The 27,086-nt window shown below is 37.3% G+C and overlaps 1 protein-coding gene across 4 annotated transcripts in view; it reads right to left on the bottom strand.

The window, feature by feature from the left end:
- Nucleotides 1-26,556, bottom strand: part of NLGN1 (neuroligin 1) — a gene marked incomplete at both ends in the record, with an annotated part of 708,360 nt that extends 681,804 nt beyond the window's left edge. For 3 of the 4 annotated variants that reach the window (XM_082655006.1, XM_082655008.1, XM_082655009.1), the window contains one exon: nucleotides 26,064-26,556. In XM_082655006.1, the coding sequence (XP_082511132.1) occupies nucleotides 26,064-26,556 (493 nt within the window). Of the gene's footprint in view, nucleotides 1-25,577; nucleotides 25,638-26,063 lie in introns of all 4 variants that reach the window. The other variant, XM_082655007.1, reaches the window with a different exon arrangement.
- Between the last annotated feature and the right edge of the window lie 530 nt (nucleotides 26,557-27,086).

Below are 27,086 nucleotides of genomic sequence, written 5' to 3'. Positions count from 1 at the left end.
TTTCTTTTCTTTCCTTTCTCTCTCTCTCGCTCTTTTTTTTTTTTTTGGTTCTATCTTCTTAAACATAGCAGACTTACTCCAAAATTAAAGAAAAACAGGTAAGATTATGAATAATTATAGTACAGTTAGGGGTTCTAGAACTTCATATTCATTACTTTAAAAAACATTACTGTTCTCTATTCATGATGCCAACAGGGGAAAACATTAGCTCTGTGCCTTGAAAATTTTCCTCATCCTTTGGAGAGAATGTCAGCCATTTAAGCGCTTCCCTGGAAATACTTTTCTCCTTGTCTGTGTAGACTTGGTAATTCCTTCCAAAATAGCTTAGCTTCCCAATTACACTTGACTGGCTCTGCCTTTGTTCGTTTTCCCAGGCATGTCTCATAAGTAACCAAGAAACATAGTTTATTCTAAAGACATGCATTTTTCTCTCGTTTCCTTTGCTAGAGAAAAGAAATCCTCCTCAAACAACTCCTACCTTTTTTTAACTTTCAGCATTTTTCAAGTTCTCTTGAATTTTTGGTATACAGTATTAAAAAACTTTTCTATAAAGGTTAGAAAAAGAATTTATTGAATTTTGAAGGCTTTTTCAACTATAATTATACAAGTCTGATAAAGTCTGAAATGGAGATCGATTTCTTCAATGTCTTAACAGAGTCAAGCCTTCTTTTCTTTTTTTAAAGCAATGAAGGTACAGATGTTTAAACCAGCAATATTAAACAAGACGCGAAGGGGTTGGAGATAAAGGGATTAGTTATGCATACATGACTCAAAGGGAGTTGTCTAATAGAAACTTGCTTAAAAGCCCTTTATCTAAGGATTCCCAAGTTTCAAATAACCTTTCATTGGATATTTTACAACCTATTGTTACATGGCTCTTCCTTTAAACCTAAATTATTTTTTTCTATTTTAATGATAACCAAAGCTAAGTCTCTGAATAAAGAATATTTCTTTTTAATTTGAGAAGTACTTGTTAATTAAAAAGGTAATTGTCTATTGATCATTTTGCTATTCTTGAAGTCTAATTTTTAAGAACTTAGAGATGGTGTTTGCCAACCTAATTAACATTGGATCAACTCTAGTCTGAGGATTTGGTCCATGTGCAAGGAAATAATTAGATCCTCCTGGTTAGAGGACTGAAAAAAAAAAAAGGCAACAAGATATTCTACAAGTCAGATATGCCCCTTACCACTGTAATTAAAATAAACAATAAAGAAAAAGATTATAGGAATCCTAAAACTGCTTATAAAGTAATAATAATTACTTATATAAAGCTCCACAAAGTGCCTTGACTTCATTAAGTAATGAAAATATTACATTTAGCTTCTTAAGACAAAATTTTAAAGTTATGTCAGGTCCCAAACAAATTACTTTCCTAAAAAATAATGTGGCTTAAAGTATCTCTAAGGTTCTCCTCAATTTTATTAGACAGTAACTATACAATGTTTTACATATTGAGTGAATATATGTTTAAAACTCTCATTTGGCATACCCTCTAACTCCTTTCTTTATGTGCATATTTACATGGATTCCTTCATATGTAACCAATCACAAGGCCAATATGTTGCTCTGCACAGCTTGGATGCTCGATGACTATTGTTAAAAGGCAAAACCTAAACTTCGTGAAATGTGTGGAAATTCATATGAATTGCAGGCAGAAAAACTCAGTAATAATGAAAGAATAAGAAAGAGGTTTTGTGGGGTTTTTTCCCTCCAGATGAGTGAGCTCACCCTAAGGTTAATGTCAAATGACATCCTCACATCTATAAACAAGAACAGAAAACAGTCTTCACTAAGAAGAGCAAGTTACAGAGCAAGATTATCTCACAGGTGAGGAATCCAAGCCGGTTCAGATGACCCTGGGGCTTCAGGAAGGTTGCTTATTCAGGCAGGACAGGCTCAAGTCAATAAGAACTATTTTTCACTGCTTAAACTCCCAGCTATGCAAATGATAGAAGATGAGAGCAGTATCTGACAAGAAGAGAAGCAAGCATTCACGTAAAAGAGAAAGATACGGAGATATAAAAGAGAGAAGTTCAAAGGACAAATACTGGATTCAGATACAACATCAACAAAAGCTTCATGGGAAGACAGCCGAAGAATTCAGACAATGAATACAGATTTTCAGGAACGATTCTTTTGCTGAACAGGCAGCAGATAAAAAGTCTCACCTGGATGATAAGCACAGCCAGCTTCTTGAAAGCTTAAAGCATGAGTCCTTGTGACAAAAAAAGTATGCAAAATAAGTGACATGTAATCTTCTTAAAAATTAGAAAAAACTCAAGCTGCTATTAAGAAAATCATGAGTAAAAGAATAATAGCCTTAAAAGCAAGAGGTTTTGTACCAAGGGCTGCAATGAACTCATTTGCTACAAACAAACAACAACATCAAAAGCCACGCTAGGTGAGATGATGCAATACTGCAAGTTAATATACTAGAAAATCACAAATTGCAAATGTTTCCATATAATGCATTCAGCTTAAAACCATAGTAATCAGAGTAAAGAAAGAAAGGCAAGAAAGAAGACATCACTTTTGGTGACGTTGGCTTACTCATGAACCAATCTTTTTTTTTAAATAAATTTATTTATTTATTATTTATTTATTTATTTATTGGCTGAGTTGGTTCTTTGTTGCTGCACGCGGGCTTTCTCTAGTTGTGGCGAGTGGGGGCTACTCTTCGTTGCAGTGCACGGGCTTCTCATTGTGGTGGCTTCTCTTGTTGCAGAGGATGGGCTCTAGGTGTGTGGGCTTCAGTAGCTGTGGCACACGGGCTCAATAGTTGTGGCTCGCGGGCTCTAGAGCGCAGGCTCAGTAGTTGCGGCGCACGGGCTTAGCTGCTCCGCAGCATGTGGGATCTTCCCGGACCAGGGCTCAAACCCGTGTCCCCTGCATTGGCAGGTGGATTCTTAACCACTGCACACCAGGGAAGCCCTCATGAACCAATCTCATGAAAATGTTTTTGTTCCCCAGACAGTGAGTTTCAAAAGATCCCGAGGAAAATCTACTTTTGTCTCCCACTGGGATAGTTTTGCCATTTTTGGCAACAGCTAGTTTTTGAAAATGAAGGATAGATTATGATTCATCAGCACAGTCTTAGAAAACGATTTGAAAATTCAACAGTTATAATGGTCACTTTAAAATCTCTAAAAACAAACCATATGACAAGTTTGTAAGCTGAGAGTCATAAAAACAACTAATAAAAATAATTCCAAATGATTAAGTCACTATTCAGAGACCAATTCTAGAATAGCTAGGGGAATGTGGCCCACAATGGTATATGTCCTTGAGAGAAAATTTGGTAAACATTAGTTTCAATAACAAAAAGAAGCTCTTAAGTATCTATCTCTCTGAAAAAAATATTATCAAGAGTACCCTGTATAAAATAATAACCTTTGATGCAACAGACTGTTCTGAATATCTTTTGTTTCAATTTTTCATTGATGATAAAATTTCAAGGAAAAAATTTTGCAAAGAGCTGGTTAAAATAAATTTTATAGTGTCCTATTCTAAAAATGCCTGAAATTAAAAATAATCATACTTGACATATTCCATTTGAATAAGTTCCTTTTTTGTAACAGTTAATAGCTATTATCTTCTAAATTCAAACTCATGAAAATAAAGATACTAAGTTTTTACTCATATATGAAAATCCTAGATAACCCTTATCTTTCTTATGGTGATACTAGTATTCATCCTCTAGCTTCACTGTCCAAAATGGTAGCAATTAATCATAGATGGCTGTTTAAATTTTAATTTGTATTAATAAAAATTAAGTAAAATTAAATAGTTTCTCAGTCACATTAGCTATATCTTGAGTTCTTAATAGCCTCATGTAGCTAGTAGCTGGCATACCAATCAGAGCAGATATAGAACATTTCTATGACTACAGAAAGTTCTATTAGACAACATTGATCTACAGGCTATAAACAGAGAAGAGACTTCATAATTTGAATGTATTGTGATACAGATGCTAATATAAATTCAATTGCCAAAGCTATATATCTAGCTACAAGAAGAAGTAATCACACTAAATTTCAAAGATGTTTCTATCACCCTTTATATTAATCAAAGTCCATAGTCCTAACACTAAGGTTTTTCAATTTGGTACTGAGCTTTTCAAACTGATAACTCTGTTAAAAGTCAATTGATTTGTATCTGTAGACTCCTTAAATACTTATTTTATTACGTTAAACATTCCAAGATTTTTGAGGCAGATTTAGGTGACTAGGTCAGGCAAGTTGAATGAATACTTCTTAATTACCTTATTATTTTACTAGTTAACAGTTGCTCTTAATTTTGGATCAATAACTAAAATATTGATGTGTTAGTTAATTCATAAATAATACATAACAGATTATTTAGTAAATGGTTCATGATTTGTAGCTTGAAACAAACATGTCTTTTGTATCTTCTCAAAGAGGAAAGGGAAAGACCAAGACCCATTTGGAAATGCTACCTGGGAGACGATGTAGAAGCATGAGTAAATGTACACATATCCCCACTTAATCAAATATACTAAAACCGATAAATAAATCCAAATTTGTTTATTCAACTGCAATATGAGCAAAAGTACCAGGTGGTAGCAATGATGGTATGTGTGTCTGAGGGAGGGTTAGGGTGGGAAAGAGGCAAAAATTTTCCATTTTCTACAACGTCAAAATACTTGTCCACGTCTCAGAAAACAGTTCACATTAGCTTATCTCTAAAACTCATATGAAGGATACTGTTCCTAATGTATTAATGTCATTCTTTTACCCTAATTCTTTACCACCGTAGTTCACCTGTCCATTTTTCTGTAAAATTAAAGAAAAGGGGAGTGGTACTTCTAACAGTAGTATCCCCAGTCCCCCAATGACTCAAACTCTGTTTGCTGAATACTGTTTAAACATAATAGAGTATATCCAGAAACAGTTGATGATTCTCTAAATAGAATCAGGAAAGTGGCAAGGGAGTAGAGTTAAGAATATTTGACCTATCTGTCTGACCAAACTGACATGGATGAAATTACATACAACTCAAGAAGATTCTCACTGAAATACATATTAATAATGTTATCCTCACAAGCCTTTTATAAGACTATCTGGAAGCCTCCAGAAAAAATATATAAATAAAGAAGGAAAGAAAAAAATGTAAGAATTATAAAGCATATCACCTCCCCAGTTAAGAAAAATTAGGCAACCTGTGAGCTATAAATCAGTCTTGGAAATACTACCATTGGTTGCCTAATGCTAGCTATGTTCTGTTATAATTTAATTAATTAGTAGAAATAGCCTCTGTTTGTTCTTATTGCATGCGGCAGCTGTCTTGCATTCACGTCTTTAAAGTATTACACTTCATAGCTAGCTGATTTAAATTATTCCCTTGCAGATAAAACTAAGATATACCAATATTACACCACAGCTAATTTATTTAAATTGGTATTCTAAGTCTTTTTAAATATAAAGAAGAAACTATATCTTTAAGGTATCCTTAATTCATTGTAAGACGGGAACAGACATCTGCAACAGTTTAGTTTCCTGGAAACAGGGAAAAACAGCAAGAGTAGCATGACAAGAAAACATTAAAGATGGCATTTAAACTGTTGCAAGAAATGAAACAAGCTCATGCTACATTAAATCCACGCACGAAGTGAAGTGTTCAACTCATCCTCCTCTCTAGAATTCTTGGTGAGTCAGTGAAATAGGCGGAAGAAAATGTAGACAGACATTAATCCTTTATCCATTGCAATTCCCTTTGTTCCTATTAAAAAAAGAAAAAAAAAAACTGAAAGAGTGAAATATGAAAATGACTCTAGAGGTCATGGAGCCCAAACCTCATTTCACAAATGAGGTGAAAACTGAGGCCCAAAGAGGTGACACGACTTGTTCAAAGTCACACAGCGATGCAATGACAGAAGGAGAACAGGAAGCCATGAATCCAGCCTGAGCTCTTTCCACAGCTAATGTGCTGACAGGAGGCTGGAGGGCCCAGCCCCTTTCCCAGAAAACAACCTTTCAACTTCATGTACTGGTTCTCCTAGCACAACTTTCTTTCTTTGAAAAAAAGAAAGAAAGAAAGAAAGAAAGAAAGAAAGAAAAAGCTAATAATGTTCTTTATACTCTTTTGGAGTCTTTTAAACAGATATCAGTGGGACTACAGGAAATTTTAAATATTTATAAGATTTTTTAAATTACTGATCAGATGACACAATTGTAAAAGCCTATTAACCAATTTTTTCCAAGTCCCAGCCTCTTGCAACATCAATCTAACCAAAGACAACTACCAAATTAATCTTCGTAAAACAGTTTTAGTCATGTCACTCTCTTGTGCACAAACATCTGGCGGCTCTCCTTTGCCTACCAAATTAAATGTAATATCCTCACACTGGCATTCAAAGTCCTTCACAAAGTCCCAATCAGTCTTTCTTTCCCGGTACTCCTTGCCTGCTTCCCAGCCCAACTCCAGCCAGGAGACAGTAACAATCCTTGTTCTTTCCTACCTCCTCACCTCTTCTCATTCATGCTCTTCTGTCCTCTTGGCACACCTGCTCTCCTTCCATATCTGCTTGTCAAAAGTCCAGGTCACCTTAAATACTGTCATTTTCTGATTGCCCACTCTCTAACCTGATCTAAAACACATTCACAATTAGATATCATCCCTCCTATCTTTTAAGCCTCCAAAGACTCCACTTTTTTCTTCTTTCATGAAGATTATCATACTCCCTTATACTTACATTATATACGTACCTGTCCTAACTTCCTTTCCCATCCACTGAGCCCTTTTAAAACCCTGTCATAGGCTCCCCTGCTGTCAACATGCAATCAGTATCACTGATTTCATGCCAAAGGATTTTCAGGACAAAACACATAAGAATGATGTAACATTCACTAAGTTTAACCTTCACTGAGGTTTATGTGGAAGCCCATATTAGAGGCAGGCCACCAACATGGACATGGCAAACAAGATGGACAGAGAGGAATAAACATCATGCATTGCTGTGATGGGACAGGATGGTGATGGGACAGGATGCTGGATGCTGGCATGTGGGGTTTCAGGAATAGTCATAGTTTGGTTCTTCCCACAGCTGAGCTTCCCTGAGACCCAAAATTTCCTTGGGTGTAGAACATATTTAGATGCTTTTTTAACTCTTTCAGCATAATTAGTGCACTGCAGAAGTCATTTGTTCAATGATCTGGAAGGCGGCGTGCAGCTCCCCTAAGGCCTGCATCTGTTATTGGGCAGGAAATATGGCAACTTGCTGTGTTTACTAATTGGGTTGGCTAGTTACTTTGTTCTCTTTTTATTTTTCAGAAATCCCCCCAAATAAGTAATTTTCCTATTTGAAACTTATTATTAAAAGTGATCACTGTGATCACTTTAGAAATGTAAACTTTCATTTTCCTAAAATCTCAAAATGAGTTTGATTTTTTTTCCCCCTTTTTCCTGGGACTATTTTTCTTCTTCTTCTAGCAGGTCAGCATCAGAAAGCAATTTGGGCATTCTATCATGCTCTGATCTTGCCAGATGTTCCTGCCACTGCTTTAGATAATTTTCTACCTCATGTCCCACATTCTGTATTCTCAGTCTTTCTCTGAGGTTTATGTGGTTTTAATGATCTAGGAGTATGAGTCTCAGGGAAAAGCCTCACCAGCCCCTGCATGTACTTCTCACAGCAAGACATGCGGCTATGCTGCTTTCAGGTTCTTTGGGTCCATTCCACTTCCATGCAAGTAAACACAGCCCTTGATGTGAACAGTTAAATAGCTGGAAAAACAGGCTGAGTCTGTGTAATTGGCCTTGTATACATTTCTCAATCTTGGCTTGTCAATGAGAATTATACTCACACAGGCTATGGCAGTATATGGGTGGCTTTTTTCTGAGCAAAGTATTATGCACCCTATTCATTTCTCTTTTGGAAATCTAGAGCTATACTCAGCTCTGAAATGACAGTCATAGAGGAATTTTAGTGCAGAAGATGCATCATCTTTTTTTCCCCTCTTTGATAAAAAAATGAATGTAGGGTTTTTTTCAGGGGCTTTCCTTGCCTTGATGAGGTTAATATTTTATTTGAACACACTACAAAGGCATAAATAGCTTTTCTTGTACTTTCATTTTGATAAGAATAAAGGAAAGGAGGGCATATTCATTCCCATGATCAATTTTGCTGAAAACTTCACAAGCTCATCTATTCCTGGAGTAGATCTGGAAATATGACTTGTTAACAGCATCAATTTCCTCAGGATCATACAGTCTCCTATCTTCTGTCAACTTTGACAATGGCTCCTTGTTCACTGTCCACCCCCATATTTTTGCAATCAATTTCCAATTCTGCTAATTCTGCTTTGAAATCTCTCTCAAATTCATCATCTTTTTGTTTCCACTGCAAGCCACTTTTCATTTGAACTATAGGACCATTATTTCCTATCTAGTCCCCTTTCCTGTAATCTAGTCAATTCTCCAACCTTCCTGTTCCTTGCCCACTTTCTTCTGAAACCACACTTATCATAATCCCTTGCCCCCAAAATCATTAATGCATAATCGTTGATAGTAAAATCACTCATCTTAGCCTTCTAATATTTCACTAAAACTAGTATTGATCTTTTACTATAATTCAATATTTTCTGTGATATAAATTACTGAATACTATTGTCCCCAGTCTTTGTTAATTGCTATGCCTTTCCTTTTCCTGGATACAAGTCCTACATCTTTGCCTGCTGAGAGTCTACCCATCCTTCAAGGCTGATTCAAAATATTACCTCTTTTAAGGAACTTTTCTGATTCACACCCAACTTGATGAGTTCTTGCATTCTTAAAAGGATCTATAACATGTCTTTCTTTAATGACCTCTCTAGTCTTTTAGTACACATACTTGATTATCTATAATTTACCTTCATACTAGATTTTTTTTTTTTGCGGTACACGGGCCTCTCACTGTTGTGGCCTCTCCCGTTGCAGAGCACAGGCTCCGGATGCGCAGGCTCAGCGGCCATGGCTCACGGGCCCAGCCGCTCCGCGGCATGTGAGATCTTCCCGGACCGGGGCACGAACCCGTGTCCCCTGCATCGGCAGGCGGCCTCTCAACCACTGCGCCACCAGGGAAGCCCCATACTAGATCTTAAGTACCTGAGTGCAGCATGTATAATGTGTACGTCTGTATGTGTCATTAATTTGTACAGACTGGAGTTTATATTCCAATAGCTAGCATGAGGCATACCGCACAGTAAATGCTCCACAAATACATGTTGAATTCAATCAACATGTATTTTCTGAGTTATCAGTGTTCTGAAAATTTACGTTCGTTTGTCTAGTCATTAATACAAATCTACATAAATTATGAACCTGTATGTTCTTTTTAACAATTTACATGTAACTAAATAATTTTACTCTCTTTCTAGTTGACAGTTTGTGATTTGCTGTCTATGCATTTCTTTCTTATCACTTTCAAGCTTGCACCAACCAAGGGTAGGTTACAGACTCAGGACTCTTTCTAAGCGTCTAAGTCTTTCTCGTGCTGACATACTTCTCTCTCCCTCTAAGTTCTACTGTTAAAAGATGACTCAGTTTATATATATATATATATGGCATTATTTTCAGAAGTTTAACTTACATTTGGCATATGGGAGATTAAAATCTTGTTCAGTATACTATTCTGTCCTTTTGTTTGTTTTGTTTTCTGGAAGCTTTTTTCCTTTTCTCTTTCTCCTCTGCTACTGACATTTTCCCTTTTCTCAAACTTCATTTCTTAATTTTTTTTTTTTTTTTGGCCCTGCCATGTGGCTTGTGGGATCTTAGTTCCCTGACCAGGGATTGATCCCGGGCCCTTGCCAGTGAGAGCATGGAGTCCTAACCACTGGATTGCCAGGAAATTCCCTCAAACTTCATTTCTTTATTGTAACTCACTCTCTATCCTGCCCTTCCCTCTTGAGTCCTGGTGAAAAAGCACGTTAGAGAAGGCTGGTTAGGGGAAGCAAGGTCAATGGGTCAGAATGGAAGGCGCTGGGCACCGAGACATCCCAGAGACATCCTGTGCTCCATTCCTTCCTCGCCGTCCCAACACTAGTCAACCCCCCAATCCTATCAGGCTGCCAATAAACATCTCTTATCTTTCATTTCCTCCTTTCTACCCTCCAGCCATTGCCTTTGGTAAGGCCTGCATAGTCACTAACACACCATTACAATAGCCCTCTACTCATCTCTACTGTGGTTTTTCATTCGTGGATTTACACTGTTGTCAGAGAGAATATTCTAAAGTGCTCATCCGATCATGTCAAGTCTTTGCTTAAAATGTTTAATGACTTGCCATCACCTAGATAAAACCTCCAAGGTCCTTAGACACAAAGATCTGGGAGCTGCCTTATCAAGGCTTCAGTGTACTCTCTGACCACATGCTGCTCTCTACCTAGTCAAGCCCCCTCCCTCGTCATCCCAGGAGATCCTCTTCCTCAGTGGATGGGCCACCTCCTCATGCTTCACAGTCCATTTCAAGCAAGATGATTACAATAAGCCCTTTTCTCTCCAGCTCCCATCCAAGATGGAACTAGCCATTCCCTCCTCAGGACAGCACCCTACCACACATAACTGTTATTTACTTCCCTCATAGCACCCCTAACATCTGTTACACTTAATGACGGAGGGCACTGTCAAAGGAGTTAAGCTGCTTGGTTCTGAATCCTGGCTCCACCGCTCTCTAGCTGTGGAATCTCATACAGTTTATGGAACCTATCTGTGCCTTACATTTCTCATCAGTAAAGTGGGGACACAAACAGTAACAAGTTCAAAGAGCTTCTACGAGAATTAAGTTAATATATAAAATGCTTAAATCGATGGCTAGTCCACGATAGGCATTGCACAAATGGTAGCTATTATATTAATTATTTTTTAAAAATTATTCCTTGCTTGATTGCCCCTTATGGGCAAATACCATATCTAGTATATCTAGTTGTTTTTATTCTCAGCTTCTAGCATAGTCCTTAGGACATATTACACACAGTAACTGCTTCATGAAATGAACAAATGCATAAAAATAGCAATAAGAGAAAAACAGACCTTTTATTTCCCCAAATTACAACATGTCCCTTTTTCATTGTTCCCCTTAGATGTGAAGGGAACTTTAAGGGTACAAACACAAGTGTTCATAGCGTTTCAGTTGAGAGTTTTAATCAGACTTTCCGACATGCACAGAGGGTTTCTGTTCTACTGTCTCTCAGAATTACAAGAGCATCTATGGGTATGCAGAATGGGGAAAATGCCAGAAAAGCCAGGAAGCAGGACTGGCTGCATAATTTGTGAGGCCCAATGCCAAATGAAAATGCAGAATCCCTTGTTCAAAAATTCTTATGAATTTCAAGATGGCAACAGTAGAGCATTTAACTAAGTGTGAAGACATTCTGCATACAGGGATCAGTTTGACTGCACAGACTACCCTCCTATGAAGCCAGCCGTATTAGGAATCTAATATCCTCTAATCATCAGCTCTGCAATGTGTTCTGAAACACAGATTTAGTCTACGTTACTGCCAGATTTGTCTCTCTCAACTAGATTAAGAGATTCTAGGTCTACCATGCTCTTACTATGCCTCTCCATCCTGAATTGTACAAGATCCAGCCTCCACCATCCACTAGAAAAGCCACTGGCCTCTCCATTTATCTCAGTAATATAAGCTGCCCATTATTTGTCAGGCTCAAAATACTCCTTCATTTATCAGTCATTTGGGGGCACAAACCATGTTCCAAAACTCTGCCTATGGTGCTGTACATATAGGAAGGTCTCAATCTCTGGTTTGCCTCATTTTAAAAAGAAATTTCTGGTTTTTCATAGGAAAGCCAGTAGTTGATAATACCTAATAAAAGAAGAAAAGGGCAAAATAACCCTCTGGATACACGCACATGTTAATGGTGATATGAACGAACTGAAGGCTAAATCATAAGGAAGGAGCTCCCCAGCACAGGCCACTGGAGGAGTTATTTCATACTATCTAGAAAATCCCTTAAGCAAATTCAGTTAGACCTCCTCTTAGCTCATCTAGCACTCAGGCGCTGCTTCTTGAGCAACCTCAAATGAAATGCCTTAGTAGAAACAGTGGCGAGGAGTCCTATCACAGAGGTAGATGGTAGAACAAGGACAAAAGAAGGTAAAATAATTACAAAAGAAAATATATTTGTCACAGGAGGGAACTTGGGGTTGGGTAAGAGGGAAAGAAAATTAAATTAGAAGGTGGGAAGGGAAAATGAAGCATCTGGCCTGGAAAAGGAAAATCATTCTCCGTGCTCCTATTACACAAATGCGTTGCTGGCGTCCTATATTAAAATATAAATTCAGTGCAGAGGCAATAAGGCTGGCAGAAACGTGCAAAGGCAGAGGGCCAAGAGCCTCGGCTCGGCTGTTGGCAGCCACTCGGGCCCCTGCAACAGAGTCCAGGTTATATCTGTCAGACACTGAGCCACTGAACACTGTTATTTCTTAGTTAAGGACTCTGGTGTTGGCTTTGAAATTTTCTTTATTTTGGGAGCCATAAACAAATAGTGATTGCATAGCAGAGAGGAGCAGAATATATTATTACTTGCTCTGTCTGGTGAGGAATGATAGCAGGTGCAGTATTACTCAAATAAATGTAGATGGTGGGAGATGAAGGCTTTCTCCAACAAAGTGCATTGTTTCTTAAGGTTGTTTATGTTTTGGATGAATATTTATTGAATCCCTTGTGAGTACTGAGGATAGAGCAGTGAAGAAGAGAAATGTTCTTCTGGGGCAAAGTATATATGTAAGCACATAAATGAACAAGATAATTTCATATAGAGATAAAAATATAATGAAGGAAATAACCAAGGGGATGTAAAAGAATAAGTGGAAGAAAATGGTGAGGTGAGGTTACCTTAACAGAGTGTTCAGCAAAGGCTCCCTTGACAAGGTGGCATTTTGCCAAGACTTGATTTACAAGACTTAGGAAAAGAGGTAGACATTGTACATTTGAGGAAGAAGGAACAGCAAGTGCAAAGGTCCTGAGGCAGGATAGAAATTGGCTATTCCAGTTATCTAAAGAGGATCAGCAAGGCTAGAATTTAGAGAGCAAGGAGGAAATATATGGAAGGAGGCTGCAGAGATGGGCAGGAATCATCATGTAGGATCTCGTAGACCATGGTTGGTAGTACTACATTTATTCTAAAAGCAATAGGAAACCCCTGAAGGGATTTGAAAGGGGTGATAGCATCTGATTTCAGACTTTAAAGATCACATTGGCCACTATGTGAAGAATGTACTGCAGGAGCAGGAATGGAAATAGAAAGACCTGTTATAAGGCTATTGTAGTGGTTCAGGCAAGAAATGATGGAGGTTCTAGATTAAGGTAAGGGACGTGGAGAAGGAAGGAGGGAAGGGGTGCACTGAGGTGGAGGGATAATGCCTGCAGTATCCTGAGTATCAGGAGTAAGTGATGCCTGCACACATCCCTGAGGGGTCACCTCATGAGGACGAGGTTGGCTCCTATAGCTTCACAATTAGTAAACACCTCACTTATCCGGAGGCTACATCTTCAAAAGCCTCAGTTATTTAGAACATAAAATTTAAAAAAAATCTTTGAAGAAAGACCATATATTTAAGTTGCTATGGATTACTCATAGTGGAGACAGTCATTTCAAGCCTATTTATTTTTTACTTCACAAACAAGTTTTTTTTGTTGTTTCTTTTTAATTGTGATTGTTCAGTTTCCCAACCCATGACAGATCAGATTCATTATCTCAGAAGTGGGCAGGCAGTGTTTGTAAAGCCTGGCAAAGTAAGAGCAGTAACAGAAGACAATTGATATCTGGGCAAAGAAGGTGGAGACACACAGATATACATACTTACACATCCCTACCCACAAATAAACAAGCAAACATTTGAAATAAACACTCAGAGATATTTTAATCTGGAGTTACTTGGTAAAATGGTCCCACAGACCATGCTAGCCTTTGAAGGCATGAAGGGACTACAATATTTATTCCTGGGTGCTCACATAGGGGACAACTTTCTACCACGAGACATCTCTAAACCACAGACACCTCTCCTGTGTGTTCCCATAATGGTCCTTGCTTCCCTTCCTCAGGGCTCTTACTACCTTGTTGTTTTCTCTTTCTGTATCTGCTACCCACACAAGACAGGGAATGCTTTGAGGACAGCTCTTTAATGCCCTTTTTATCTCTGTATCTCCAGGGCCCACCACAGGGCCCTGCATAGAGTAGATGCTCAACAAAAGTGTGGAAAGAACCACAGAGCAGCAGCTGACAACCTACCTCTAGAGGAGACAGCCTGCAGCCCAGAAACTTGGCAGCTGTTGTATCAGTAGCCAAAGCATTCCCAAGGTTTACAGAGATTTGCAGAGGTACAGCATAGGCTGTTTTTTTTTTTTTTTTTAAACAGATGGATAGAAAGTTTTAAACCATTGCTTCTTGGCAGAGCAACAAAGGTGGGCTCAGGCAACAGGACTGATATAATTATAGTTTTGGTTATGCCTGATGTGCATATTTTGTTCTCCAAACACATTTAAAGATTTAATTAAATGTTTTATTATAGGGAACACAGTGCCAAATATCAGCCTCATTACCTTTTTTTTTCTCACAGAAACAGCCATTCCCTCATTTTGTTTTGAGATTTCAATACAGATCAGGCTTACATTTGCTTGGTCATATTGACATGGTCACTAACAAAAATGTCCTGTTGGCTGTCACTGCAGGTTAAGCTCCCTGAGAGCAAAGAATATGTCCTGCCCAACTGAGCCTCCAGCAGTTCTGGACATGAGTGCTTTGTCCACAGTGGGCTCAGGCAGAGAGAAGAAACAGTCATGTAGGAGATCTGAAGCACCGCTTTCTGGATGCAGAACACAAAACAGAGCAAAGCAACATCAACACCAAAAGAATAATACATAAATATATAGATATACAGATAGATAGATACATAGATAGATAGATACATAGATGATAGATAGATATAGATAGGGAAAAGCACGGCTTGGATAGTCAGAGTCCACTAATGGCAATATGAGGCCCCAGTAAATATTCCACATTTTACGTGTGTGTGTGTGTGTGTGTGTGTGTGTGTGTGTGTGTGTGTGTGTGTGTGTGTGGTGTGTGTGTTCGTGTATGTGTGTTTCCCTCAAAAAGCCCTTTGCTAAACTGCACAGCTGACCAAAGATCTTCATAAAATAAAAACAGGAAAAAAATCTCATCCCTGGTCTTTCAGAGTAAATTGAAATACAAAATATTTTAAATGGTCATTACAGAAAATATTCCTCTTCCGAATCCAAATTTATAGATATTTCAGTTCTCATTGAAATAAAGTTAATCCCCTAAATAAATGACTTCCAATTTTTTTTAAACAACAGAATCCCGCCCCTCCTTTCTTCTTTTTTTTTAAGAAATCTTGACACGGTAGGTAGTCTCTCCCTATATGTGTAAGGAATGAAAGCCAAGTTGTGCTGGTGGTGTGGATGTGTGAGGGCATGGCACTGGGTGATGGTGGGGACTTGGGTGTGGGTCAGGAGAGGCGCTGGCACTCAGAATCCTCAGGAACTGCCTGGCTTGTAAATTACCGTGCCAAAGGGACATATCAATTCTTTCTGGCCAAAGCTTAGAGCTGCAAACTGAGGCCTGACCTTTCACTACCTGGAACGATGGTGAGCTTGAAGAAGATGGTGAATGAGAACTTAGCAGGAATGGAGAGTGATCACTAGCCAGGGGCATTCCCCTTTCCACAGACCCGCTTCATGGGGACATATCTGTTCCTGAGAGGCCTAGGAATCCAAATCAGAAGGAGCATAAATGTTCTTAATAATTCTACCCAGGCCTCCCTCTTCCTTTCCTGGCAGCAGCAATATTTACAAATGCTTCATATCTACTTGGAAGTGTTACATTTGTCCTTGTGTCATCCCTGTGCTGTGCACACTTATCCCTCTATCCTCTCTCTTCCTCCTTCCACTTGGAGAACTTGGAAAAGAAGGTTCTAGAAGAGGAGCCCTGAACCGTTTTTGGAAGAACAGAATGTGAGCCAAAAAGAAGAGAGGGAAGGTATTTTTGTATCATCCTCCTAACTAGGAGACAATATGTCATTTCCTTTTTGACGTAACAGTGGCAAAAGTCTTTGCCTCAAAGGAAAGGGATGAAGGGGAGAGTGAAAACTTCTTCCTTCAGTCCTGAAACAAGGAACAGAATATTGAGACTATTATTGATTAATCAGTTTTTCTACTTTTGAAAATTATAATAATGGTTGCAAAGACCCCAGCCTTTTATTAAGATTTCTTTTTGTCATTGTTGAAAACTAATTTTTGCAACATTTCACATACTTTAATGAAAATTATGGGCTATAATTAAATTGCTCTAATGCTATCATTACATAGATACCAGATGAATAGGATTAAAGTGAACAAAGAAATAGCTCTTCAATTAAAAATTATTTTAAAAAGAACTTGGTCCAATTTCCTAAATATGACAAATGAAACAGTATTGAAAATCAATGCTACTACAGCTTTAAATTGGTAAGATCTTAATCTTAACTAAAACAGTGTTTGCATGTAAGCAACCATCTGGATAAAATGTTTAAAATTCAGGGAAAATTTTTTAAAAGTCTGAATTATTTTGTCTACACAAAGTCAAACACTTAGATATTTAAAAGTATCTAGATTAATGCATAGTACACTATCTTGATAGAAAAATGCTTAAAAACAAATTAAAGGAACTTCTCAGTAGAGGAGAGAGAATCTGTGTCTATTAGAAGGACTGGATATCAAGTGAAATTTGAGTTTTGATTTGAAAAGAGCCCCAGCATTCCTAAGTAGCAGCCATGTGACCTTGGGTAAGTTATTTAACCCCAACAAGCAATAATTCTTCAACTATAGAATGGGTATAATTGTAACACCATTTTGAGATCTTTCCAGGGATTCAGTTTGAATGAAAAAAATGGAAGAGTGCTTGGTATCCCTCAAGAACTCATATCCAACTAGAACCTCAGAATGTGACTTTACAAGTTAAATTGTGTTACCCCAAAATTCATATAGTGAAGTCCTAACCCTGAGTATCTCAGAATGTGACCTTATTTAGAAATAGGGTCTTACAGATATAATTAGTTAAGAGGAGGTCATTAGGGTGGGCCCTAACTCAATATGACTGGTGTCCTTATAAAAAGTGGTAATTTAACAATTCAAGAGCAAAAAAACACAAAAATCCAATTAAAAAACAGGCCGAGGATCTGACAGACATTTTTCCAAAGAAGACATGCAAATGGCCAATGAGTATGTAAGAAGATGCTCAACATCACTAATCATCAGGAAAATATAAATCAAAACTACAATAAGATACCACCTATAATAATGGTAATTATCAAAAAGACAACTAATAATAATCGTTGGCAAGGATGTTGGGAAAAGGGAACAGTTGTGCATTGCTGGTGGGAATGTAAACTGGCACAGTCACTATGGAAAATAATGTGGAGGTTCCTCAAAAAATTAAAAATAGAACTACCATATGATTTAGCAATTCCATTTCTGGGTATTTATCTGAAGAAAATAAAAACACTAATTCGAAAAGATGTACCCACATGTTCATTGCAGAATCACTTACAATAGTCAAGATACGGAAACAACCTAAGTGTCCACTGATAGATAAATGGATAAAGAACACATAATAGAATACTATTAAGCCATAAAAAACTGAAACCTTGCCATTTGAGACAACATGGATGGGCTTTGAGGGCATTATGCTAAGGGAAATAAGTCAGTGAAAGACAAATACTGTATGATCTCACTTATAAATGTGGAATTTAAAAATCAAACAAACAAACAAAAAAGCAAGCTCATAGATAGAACAGAGGCTGGGGGTGAGGGGTGGTTAAAATGGGTGAAGGGGGGGGTCAAAGGTACAAACTTCCAGCTATAAAATAAATAAGTCATGGGGATGTAAGGTACGGCATGGTGACTATAGCTAATAATACTGTACTGCATATTTGAAAGTTGCTAAATCTTAAAAGTTCTCATCATAAGAAAAAATGTATAGGGATGGCTGTTAACGAGACTTATTGTGGTGATTGTTTTACAATATATACAAATATCAAATCATAATGTTGTGCACCTGAAACTAATATAATGTTACATGTCAATCATGCCTCAATAGAAAAAGGGAGAATGTCCTGTGAAGAGATACAGGGAGAAGATAGCCATCTACAAGCCAGAGAGACCTACAGCAGAATCTTCTACACAGCCCTCAGAAAGAAACAACCATGCCAGTGTCTTGATCTCAGACTTCCAGCCTTTAAAACTGTGAGGCCAAAATTTTCTGCTGTGTAAGTCACGCAGTTTGTGATACTTTGTACAGCAACCCTAGCAAAGAAATGACCTTATTTGGAAATAGGGCCTTAGCAAATGTAATTAAGATGAAGTCATACTGGATTGGGAAGGGTCATAAATCTTATGACTGGTATTCTTATCAGAAGGCCATGTGAAGACACAGAGACACTGGGAGACACCCAGGGAAGAAAGCCACACGACAACAGAAGTAGAGACTGGAGCAATACAACTACAAGCCAAAGAATGCCAATGACTTTTGGCAACCAGCAGAAGCTACAAAAAGAGGCAGGAAGATTCTCCTTTAGAGCCTCCAGAAGTAACCAAAACTGCCAACTCCTTGATTTTGGGCTTCTCCGCTCCAGAACTGTGAGAGAATAAATCTCTGGTGTTTAAAGCAACACAGTTTGTGGCAATTCGTTACAGCAGCCCTAGGAATCTAATATAGGGAGTATTACATAGAGTATTCTGTCCACTTACAAGGGACTATGTGAAGATTTATGATTAGAAATTATGCTTCCACATCTAGTCCAGAGCTTAAGATGATCAAATCCAGAATGAGATCATGTGATTGTTACTAGCAAATATATGTACTGGTGTGATTTTTGAACTTGGTCATTTCCTAAACTACTTCAGCATGTACCTCCATGGGAGGAAGAAGAAGAGGGGGAGAAATATGAGAGGACAAAAGATTATCAACAAAATCTGTAAAAGAAAGTAATGTAGAAGTTAATTAAAGCAAAGATTACATCATAATTATGAAGCTAGTAGTATATTCTACATGTGAAAACAACACTTTAAAACACGTATCATTACACTGGATAGTAGAAAGGAAAGCATTTTCTACAGAGGATTTATTCTGTGACATAGCTCTTTTTGCTGGTGGCATGTCATATGTTTTCAACTTCAACCCCAATTTCTACAAGAAAAAAAGTATTTATTCTCTGGAAAAAATGAGTTGGACACCTATAACAGTCTTTTAATCATCAGCTTCAGGAGACTCTCTCTGCCTATCAGTAGACAATGGAACAATTGATGTTGTTCTTTTAAAACTTTACAACCCTTTTAGATCTGCTTCATTTCAGAGTTCCAACTTAAACTGTTTAGCTTTTAGAAGACTTAACCACATCTGTCCAAGGATACTAATTCAAATATGAAGCCAAATCTCTGGTTTAATCTGATTTCCCATTTATCTTCAGACCCCAAATAAACCAGACGTTTTAATTATTTCAGTATGTAGTGATTTTTCTACTAGCAAATTGGCCACCAAATTTTCTATTTGATCTGGGATCCCACATAAACAGAATTGTTATTGTTGCTGCTATATTGTTTTGCTTTATTCCCTCTGTTCTAAAATCATCTCCCTAAAGAAAATACAGTTGGCCACTAACAAATTATGTATATTTGGGCAGGATACTTAACCTCTTTGGTCCTCCATTTATTTCTGCATTTGTAAAGTGGGAATAAAAATCTCATAGGATTGTTGTGATATTAAATAAATGAATAAGGCTAAATGTCTAGAACATATTAAGAGCTCACCAATGCTAATTCTATCTCCACTTCCCTTAATGTTACACACTGAACAATTAAAATAGGAACAATCAGATGAGAATAGAATCATATTACTACTTCTACCCATGTACTCATACTCATGTACTCTGCCTAGCTACACGTTAATTTAAATTATCTACTAATGCTCTTTTTAATCTGAAACTTCCAATTGTATACTAGATCCCAACTTTCTCTAAAGATATTATTCTAGAAGTCTATCATCTTTCCTCTATATTTTTAATTGTTCCCTTCCTACTATATACAAACATTTCTCTTTTTTAAATTTTCTTTTATTATAATAAAATTGCTTTACAATGTTGTGTTAGTTTCTGCTGTACAATGAAGTGAATCAGCTATATGTATACATATATCCCCATATCCCTTCCCTCTTGCGTCTCCCTCCCACCCTCCCTACCCCACCCCTCTAGGTGGTCACAAAGCACCAAGCTGATCTCAGTGTGCTATGCGGCTGCTTCCCACTAGCTATCTATTTTACACATGGTAGTGTATTTATGTCAAACTTAATCATACAAACATTTCTCTATTTCTTCCATCTTAACCTATAGCAACAAAACAACCTCTATTGTCCTTACACTTCCATTTTTTTCTGCTCCTTCTTACAGCAAAACTCCTTAAAATAATCATTTATGCTTAGTGATTCCAAATCTTCCGCCATTCTCTCTTCAACCCACTCCAGTGTGTCAGACCCACACCACCCCACAAGAGTTCATTTGGTAGAGTTGATCACTCTTGTCTATTTTGATGCATTTTCTTTACTTAGCTTCTAGGACAACAAAAATATATTGGTTTACCTCCCATCTCACATGTGATACTTTCTCAGTCTCCATAGTCTTTCCTTCTCTTCTTCCAGACCTCTTAATGTTGGAATGTCCCTGGATTAATCTTTGGTGTCATCTCTTTACTCTATTTTCATTCAATTCCTTTTATTCTCACTCAGACTCATGACTTTAAAACTCTACCTTCTATATCACAATGACTCCCAGATATATATCTCCATTTATACCTCTCTCCTGAATGCCAAACTGGTTCCTTGATGTCTACACTTGGATGTCTAAGAGTCACCTCAGATTTAACATGTCCAAGCTAAACATCATTCTTCTACTGTGCCTCCTCCTACACTATTCTACATTCCTTTTTTCTGTCTTAATTGATGGCAAATCTATTTTCCTAGACATTCAGACCAAAATCTAGGAATCTTCTCTGACTGCTCATTTTCTTTTACAACCCATAACCAAATGAGCAAGAAATGTGATGTTTGTAATATATCAAGACTATGACTTCCACTGTTACTCCTCTGGTCTGAGCCTGGACCAGGCTGACATCTTGTCCAAGCTACAACAACCTCTTCTTTGCTCTCCCGGTTCCTCCATACTCTCCTACAATCTACTCTCAATAAGTCAGTCAGAATGATCTCTTTAACATAAAGTCAGATCATTCTGAATCTCATTGCCTCGCTCTCTCTACTCTTTCCAGATTTACCATACCCCTAGTTGTTCCTTAAATACACAAGGCAGAATCTCATTTTAATGCCTTTGTGCTTGCTCTTTGTCATGTTCTTTCCTCAGATACTCATTTCGTTTCCTCCAGGGCTTTGTCCAAAAGAAGACAATACTGGCTAACTTATTTAAAATTACCTTCACCCTCCACACCAGCACACCCAAGCCTCCATACTCTGTTTATTTCTCATCTTCTTATACCCTCTAAATTTAGTTGTTTATTGTGTTTATTGTCTACAATGTGTCTCCACACACTAGCATATAAGCTCCAGAAGGGCAAGGATTTTTTAATTGCTTTTTTTTTTCACTGATGTATCTCAGGGGCCTAGAGCAGTAATCTAATCAGTACGGAGTAAGGACTCAATAAACATTTGTTAAGTGAATAATAAATCAGATAGAAATGTATAAGCATGAAGGAAGAGCATTCTGGAATATAATCCCCTTTTAAAATCCTAAACACACTGACAGTGATAGCAGTCATTTTTATACATATCTAATTAGGAAAAAAATCAGTCTCTATGTTCAACAAATGACCAAATAAACCCTAAATTTATGGAAAAGGCTCTTGAATGAATTCAATATTATCTCAGGTAAAGACTACTAAGCAGAGTGTGTAAATGTTAAATACTTATGAAAATCAGGAATAAAATTCTCAAGGAGTCAAGAACTGTACCACAGCCATCTACAGAGATTGTAATTTTCTATACAATAAAATTGGGGTAAGTGAAAAAAGTGAGTTAACTTATGCAGAAACGAAAATTAATTCTGTATTCGTCTCACACGAGCTATGCAAATTATAGTCAAAGTACTGGAGAAATACAAAGCTAAACAACTCTAGGGTATCCGTAAGCCAATCAATTTGCTGTGGATTCTCCGGGTCTCTTGTTCCTCTTCTCATGTTTACTGCCTAATATTTGACCACTTTACGGTTTGTTGGCAACTCTCATAAGAGAGTGAACTAGAGAAGCAAAATGAAACATAAGCAAATTAAAGCTACTCCTGATAGCAGCCAGGAGGAATACGCTGGGATCTTTGTCTGGACAGTGAGAAAACGTGTACTATTTAAAAGTATTCACTAAAATGTGTACTAAGCATGTTTTCTGGAAATCAGTTGCTAACATTGGCTTGACCCAATTCAATAAGGTGAGCATTAAACCCATCTAAAATAGAGTCAACTGATAGAATAAAAAGAATTCACGATACATTTGAATGTGCAAAAGCAAGCAGGAAGAAAAGGAGGGTAAAGGGGTGGAGACATACAAGCCTCTGCTGTAGAAATCATCTACAGGATGTAATTTAACATAATGGAAATGCATCTAATATAAGCAAGAACTAGGGCCAAACCTGACTCCACCCACTTACTAGCAGTAGAAACTGGGTCAGAATGCTTAACTCTGAGAACCTTCTTTCAAATTTGTAAAATAAGGATAGTCATATACTTTCTTCATAAAGTTTGGTGATAAATTATGTCAGTCTCTACGTCCAAATTCCAGCTTCTATCACATGTTGCCTGCCTATTTGGCCAAGTGCTGACAGTTATCTCATTTTAAGCACTCATCCTTTCTTTCAGTTTTTCAAGGATAAAGCCCTGAAGAAATATCTACAAGAGTAGTTAACATATGGCTAAAACTATCATGGGAAATTTAAAAAGATGGATTAAAAAGTGCAACTGGGACCTTTTGTAAATGAGAGGCAGCCTATTGGTAAAAATATGTTTTTTTCTTCAATTGTATAGGAAAAATAGTATAAAAGCTCTGTTTAAAAATTACAGCAAAGCATCTTTTGGAGGAGGGAGAAGATGTTCTTCCTTTCATACAGATTAAAGTGCAGAAAATGCTTTGTTCTTTGTAAACTTACTTGAACATAACTTCTATGGGAAGAGAGATCTTTGTTTCATTCATTACTGATAGTGCATATAATAGGCAATTAAGAAACAGATTTGAATGAATACAGCATACACAGATTGGCACAAGGGTGGTGGTCCATCTGCCTCTGCAGATGACCATACACAATTAAAAAAAAAGAGATAAACAATAAGCCAGAATTTTATTAGCACCTAGATAAAATGCAACACAACTATTTCTATACTTCCTAAACTTCCACAATTCTGTTGAAGAACTCAAAGTCCATATGCAGTATATATATTAGCATATGCATAAATATGAAATAACTAATATTTTTTGAACCAGGAAAATATGATTTCCTGAAGTGAATAGACCCTTCACGATAGAGAGGGAAAAAAAAGCTGAAAGTTTGGGGGAAAAAGTTCTATTCCTCTGCTTAAAAGTCAAGCTCTAAACTTTGATTTTGTTTATTTTTTAAAAAAACTATTTATATAGAAAATTACATTTAAATTATTTATTATTTAGATGTTAGGATAATATACAAAGAGCTAATAAACAGCACAACTTAGTTATAATAATATATTAAATACCAAAGTGAACAAATGTTTTAGAATTCTTAATATGAAAACACAGTAGATTTGGACTATAAACCACAGACTGATGTAGGTATCTATAGATCTTGTCCTCAGGCTAATTATAAAGTAGTTCAAAGTTTGCCAAAGTAAATAGCACAGCCTACATACTTCTTTGCCAACTCTCTCATAAAGCAGATGGAACCAACCATCGAAAGAACCATGAAAAAGAATTTTTTAATGAATCCATTTCTTTCTGAAGTTGTATGAGAAGAAGGTCACTTTCTCACTTACTAGCTTACCTTTTGATGTCCTTATCAATTTTTAATTGTACACATTTTTATGTATTATGCTATATTTATGCATTCTTCAATGGCATCTTTATTTATGACTTTGTGAATCAACATCTTTGTGATAGGAGGCAAAAGTCACTTAGCTAATTGCACGTGCTTGATAAGCTGCATAATAATAACCACTGCAGTACTGTACATTAGTTGAAAGCATATAAATTACTGCAGTTATTCTCATTGGGGAAAAAACAAGAGACTTTTTTAGTTATCTAAAACATCTTTGTTGCCTCCATATCCACCTTCTTAAGTATACTATTCTTTTAACCCAAATCATGACATTAATAATAAAATAAAGGTTAAATTCCATTCTATCAGTCTGACCAAAGAAATAAGAACAAAAACAAAGCAAAATTCAATTTAATGCAAATACGTCTGATCTGCAATTGAGGATTTGGTGATATGAAGCTTCTTCCACATAATGCAATCCCAGTGAAAAAAAGCAGTTTAGACGTTCCCCACCCCACAAGAATGTTGTAATGAAATCTGACTTGGTCCAGCCAGGAGATTAGAAATGCACAGAGAGAGAGAGAATGTACAGAACTGGAATATTAATATGACTTCTGTATGAAGGTTGAAAATTCTACAAAGTTATAATAAGGTCAAAATAACACAGATAATTTACTGCCAGAGAAAATCATACTCTCCTATGAGTGATTTACTAGATGTTCTATAAAAATGGAGTGTGGACAAGCTACATTCAGATGCAAGCCTGCAGCTGTCAGTGTCTACATTTGCTCAATCTGGCTAGAGGATGCTTTGAAGGTTGATTTAATTGTAGCTTCTGAATCATGTTCTTCCCTATGCTTTAAATTGTTTAACATAAATATAAAAATGTTAAAGCAATTTTAAGACTGTAAATATTTAGTATAAAAAGCTGCAAAATCTCATTTTTTTTCTGGAAGAGTGACTGAAAACAGAAAGACTGTCTGGGAAAAAATACCATTACTTAATAATGGTAATTGCCCAACAGTTATGGAAAATTTACCCTTACATGAGAAAGTTCATAGGGTGCTCAGAAGGAACTAAGGATAAACAAACAAAAAACTAGGTTTGTGACTGAACTGATCAATTTTAACAGAAACAGGAATCTATTATCTGTAGAAAAGGGTTCAGAGATCAAAGCTGAACAGCTGGGAAGGCAGCATCTTTGGGTTCCCTGCAGGCAATGTAACAACCTAAGTATCTTTTTCTGTATACACAAACTCAAAGCAGAGATTCAACTCCTGTCCATGCCACCAGCGCCAGCACACAGGGCACCACCAATGAGCTTTGTCAATGTCATCTACTCAGCTAGAGCTCTCCTCAACCATCTTTCTATTCTTTGACAGCCTTCAATAAATTCCAAATATCGCCTAACCATTCACTTCCCAGCGTCAGCAAATCATCCTTAGGGAGAATATCTTGGTCTTCCTCTGCAAGCTGTTTCCCCCATTTTTTATTTTCACTTTTATACATACCTCCTTTTCTACATATTTTCTTGCCGGGTTTTCTGGCACATTCCTTGGATATTCTTTTTACTGAAAAATGAATAGAAGACTAGAAAATAACATGGCGCTCCATCACAGACCGCCGGAACATGCAACACCACTATCTAACTTAATACGCTCCTGCATTTACTGAGTGCGAAAGATCCCCAATTCGGTGAGCCTGCACATGCAATGGAGAAATGTTGATGCATCTTCTCAGAAGTCATTCGGTAGGAAATGGAAATTAGGAACCCATTTCTACCTAAATATACGTGCTGCAGAGGAAAGAAAATGAGTAGGCACAGGAAAAAAATAAGAACGCCAACACACATAAACAAAAAGAGCTGCATGCACACATGTAAAATATGTCTACATGCCGACAGGAAAAGCCATGCATGCTACCAGTACACATGAATTAATATTGTTAGAATAGAAAAATATAAATATATCTCCCTGTTTTTCCTGTAGTAAACTCACCATCCTCAGTTGGGACGTATATATTTAAATACAGGCAATCTTCACTCTGGTCTTGTACGTACGATGAAACCACATCCAAGTTATTAGTAAACCACACAGGAAGCATGACTTCTGGCAATCTGCCATCAATGATATTCTGGGGACACACAGGAGCAAACTGAGTAGCATTCCTGATATCTGACCAAGGAGATGGTGGTTCTGGAGGCTGAAAACGATGTTCTCCTGTTGGCGGGGCTGCATATGGAATGCCAAGAAACTGAATAACTGGACCCAAAATTTCATTATTGAGTTCTTTCTTAATCCCTCTTATCTTGCCGAAGTTGGTAGTCACCAGTGGGTCTCCATCATCCAATTTTTGTGAGAGCACGTGAGCAGCCTGAAGCAAACAGCCCAACACACAAAGAGTCAATGAGGCACCCAATCCCCTGTGTACCAAGCATGCCATTACTGCTCTCCAAACATAAGCTGGCCACATGCATCTGGGCAGTGCCATGGTCCCACATCAGTTGTGTAGTTGTCTGGTTGCAGTGAGGCAAAGGTGTTTGTATCCACTTGAGAAAAACCGTATAACGGTAGAATACACCTCAGATTTCTCAAAGGCGAGCTTGTCAAGAAAAGCTCAGAAAGCTCTTCATGCAGCCAGTATCTCCCATTGATTTCACATGTATTGAAGTAGCATCTTCAATCATCGCTATTTATCAGGCCATATCCTATTGACCATTCTGTTTTCCATAGTAGCAACATAGTGAGAGTGGCCATTGACTGTACATTTCCCTCTTATAAATCAAATCCAGTTAGCTGCAGGTCTATATCCTAGAGAAAATGAAAATAAATCATTAGTACAAACAAGCTAAAATAGACAGAGTGATAACTAGATGTTTTACAAGCTACAGAAATACTTTTATAGGCTGGACTCAGGTGAGTTAAATACTACCATAGGAAAATTATGGTTTGATGTGAGATGACAGATGAAATCACCGATAATTAGAATATTGAGAAACTTGCCTCCTGGCTTTATACACA

The sequence above is a fragment of the Grampus griseus genome, assembly GCF_964374135.1.
Source record: "Grampus griseus genome assembly, chromosome: 5".
Taxonomy (NCBI): Eukaryota; Metazoa; Chordata; class Mammalia; order Artiodactyla; family Delphinidae; genus Grampus; species Grampus griseus.
Note: the sequence above shows the minus strand (reverse complement) of the source record. Positions and strands in the feature narration are given on the sequence as shown.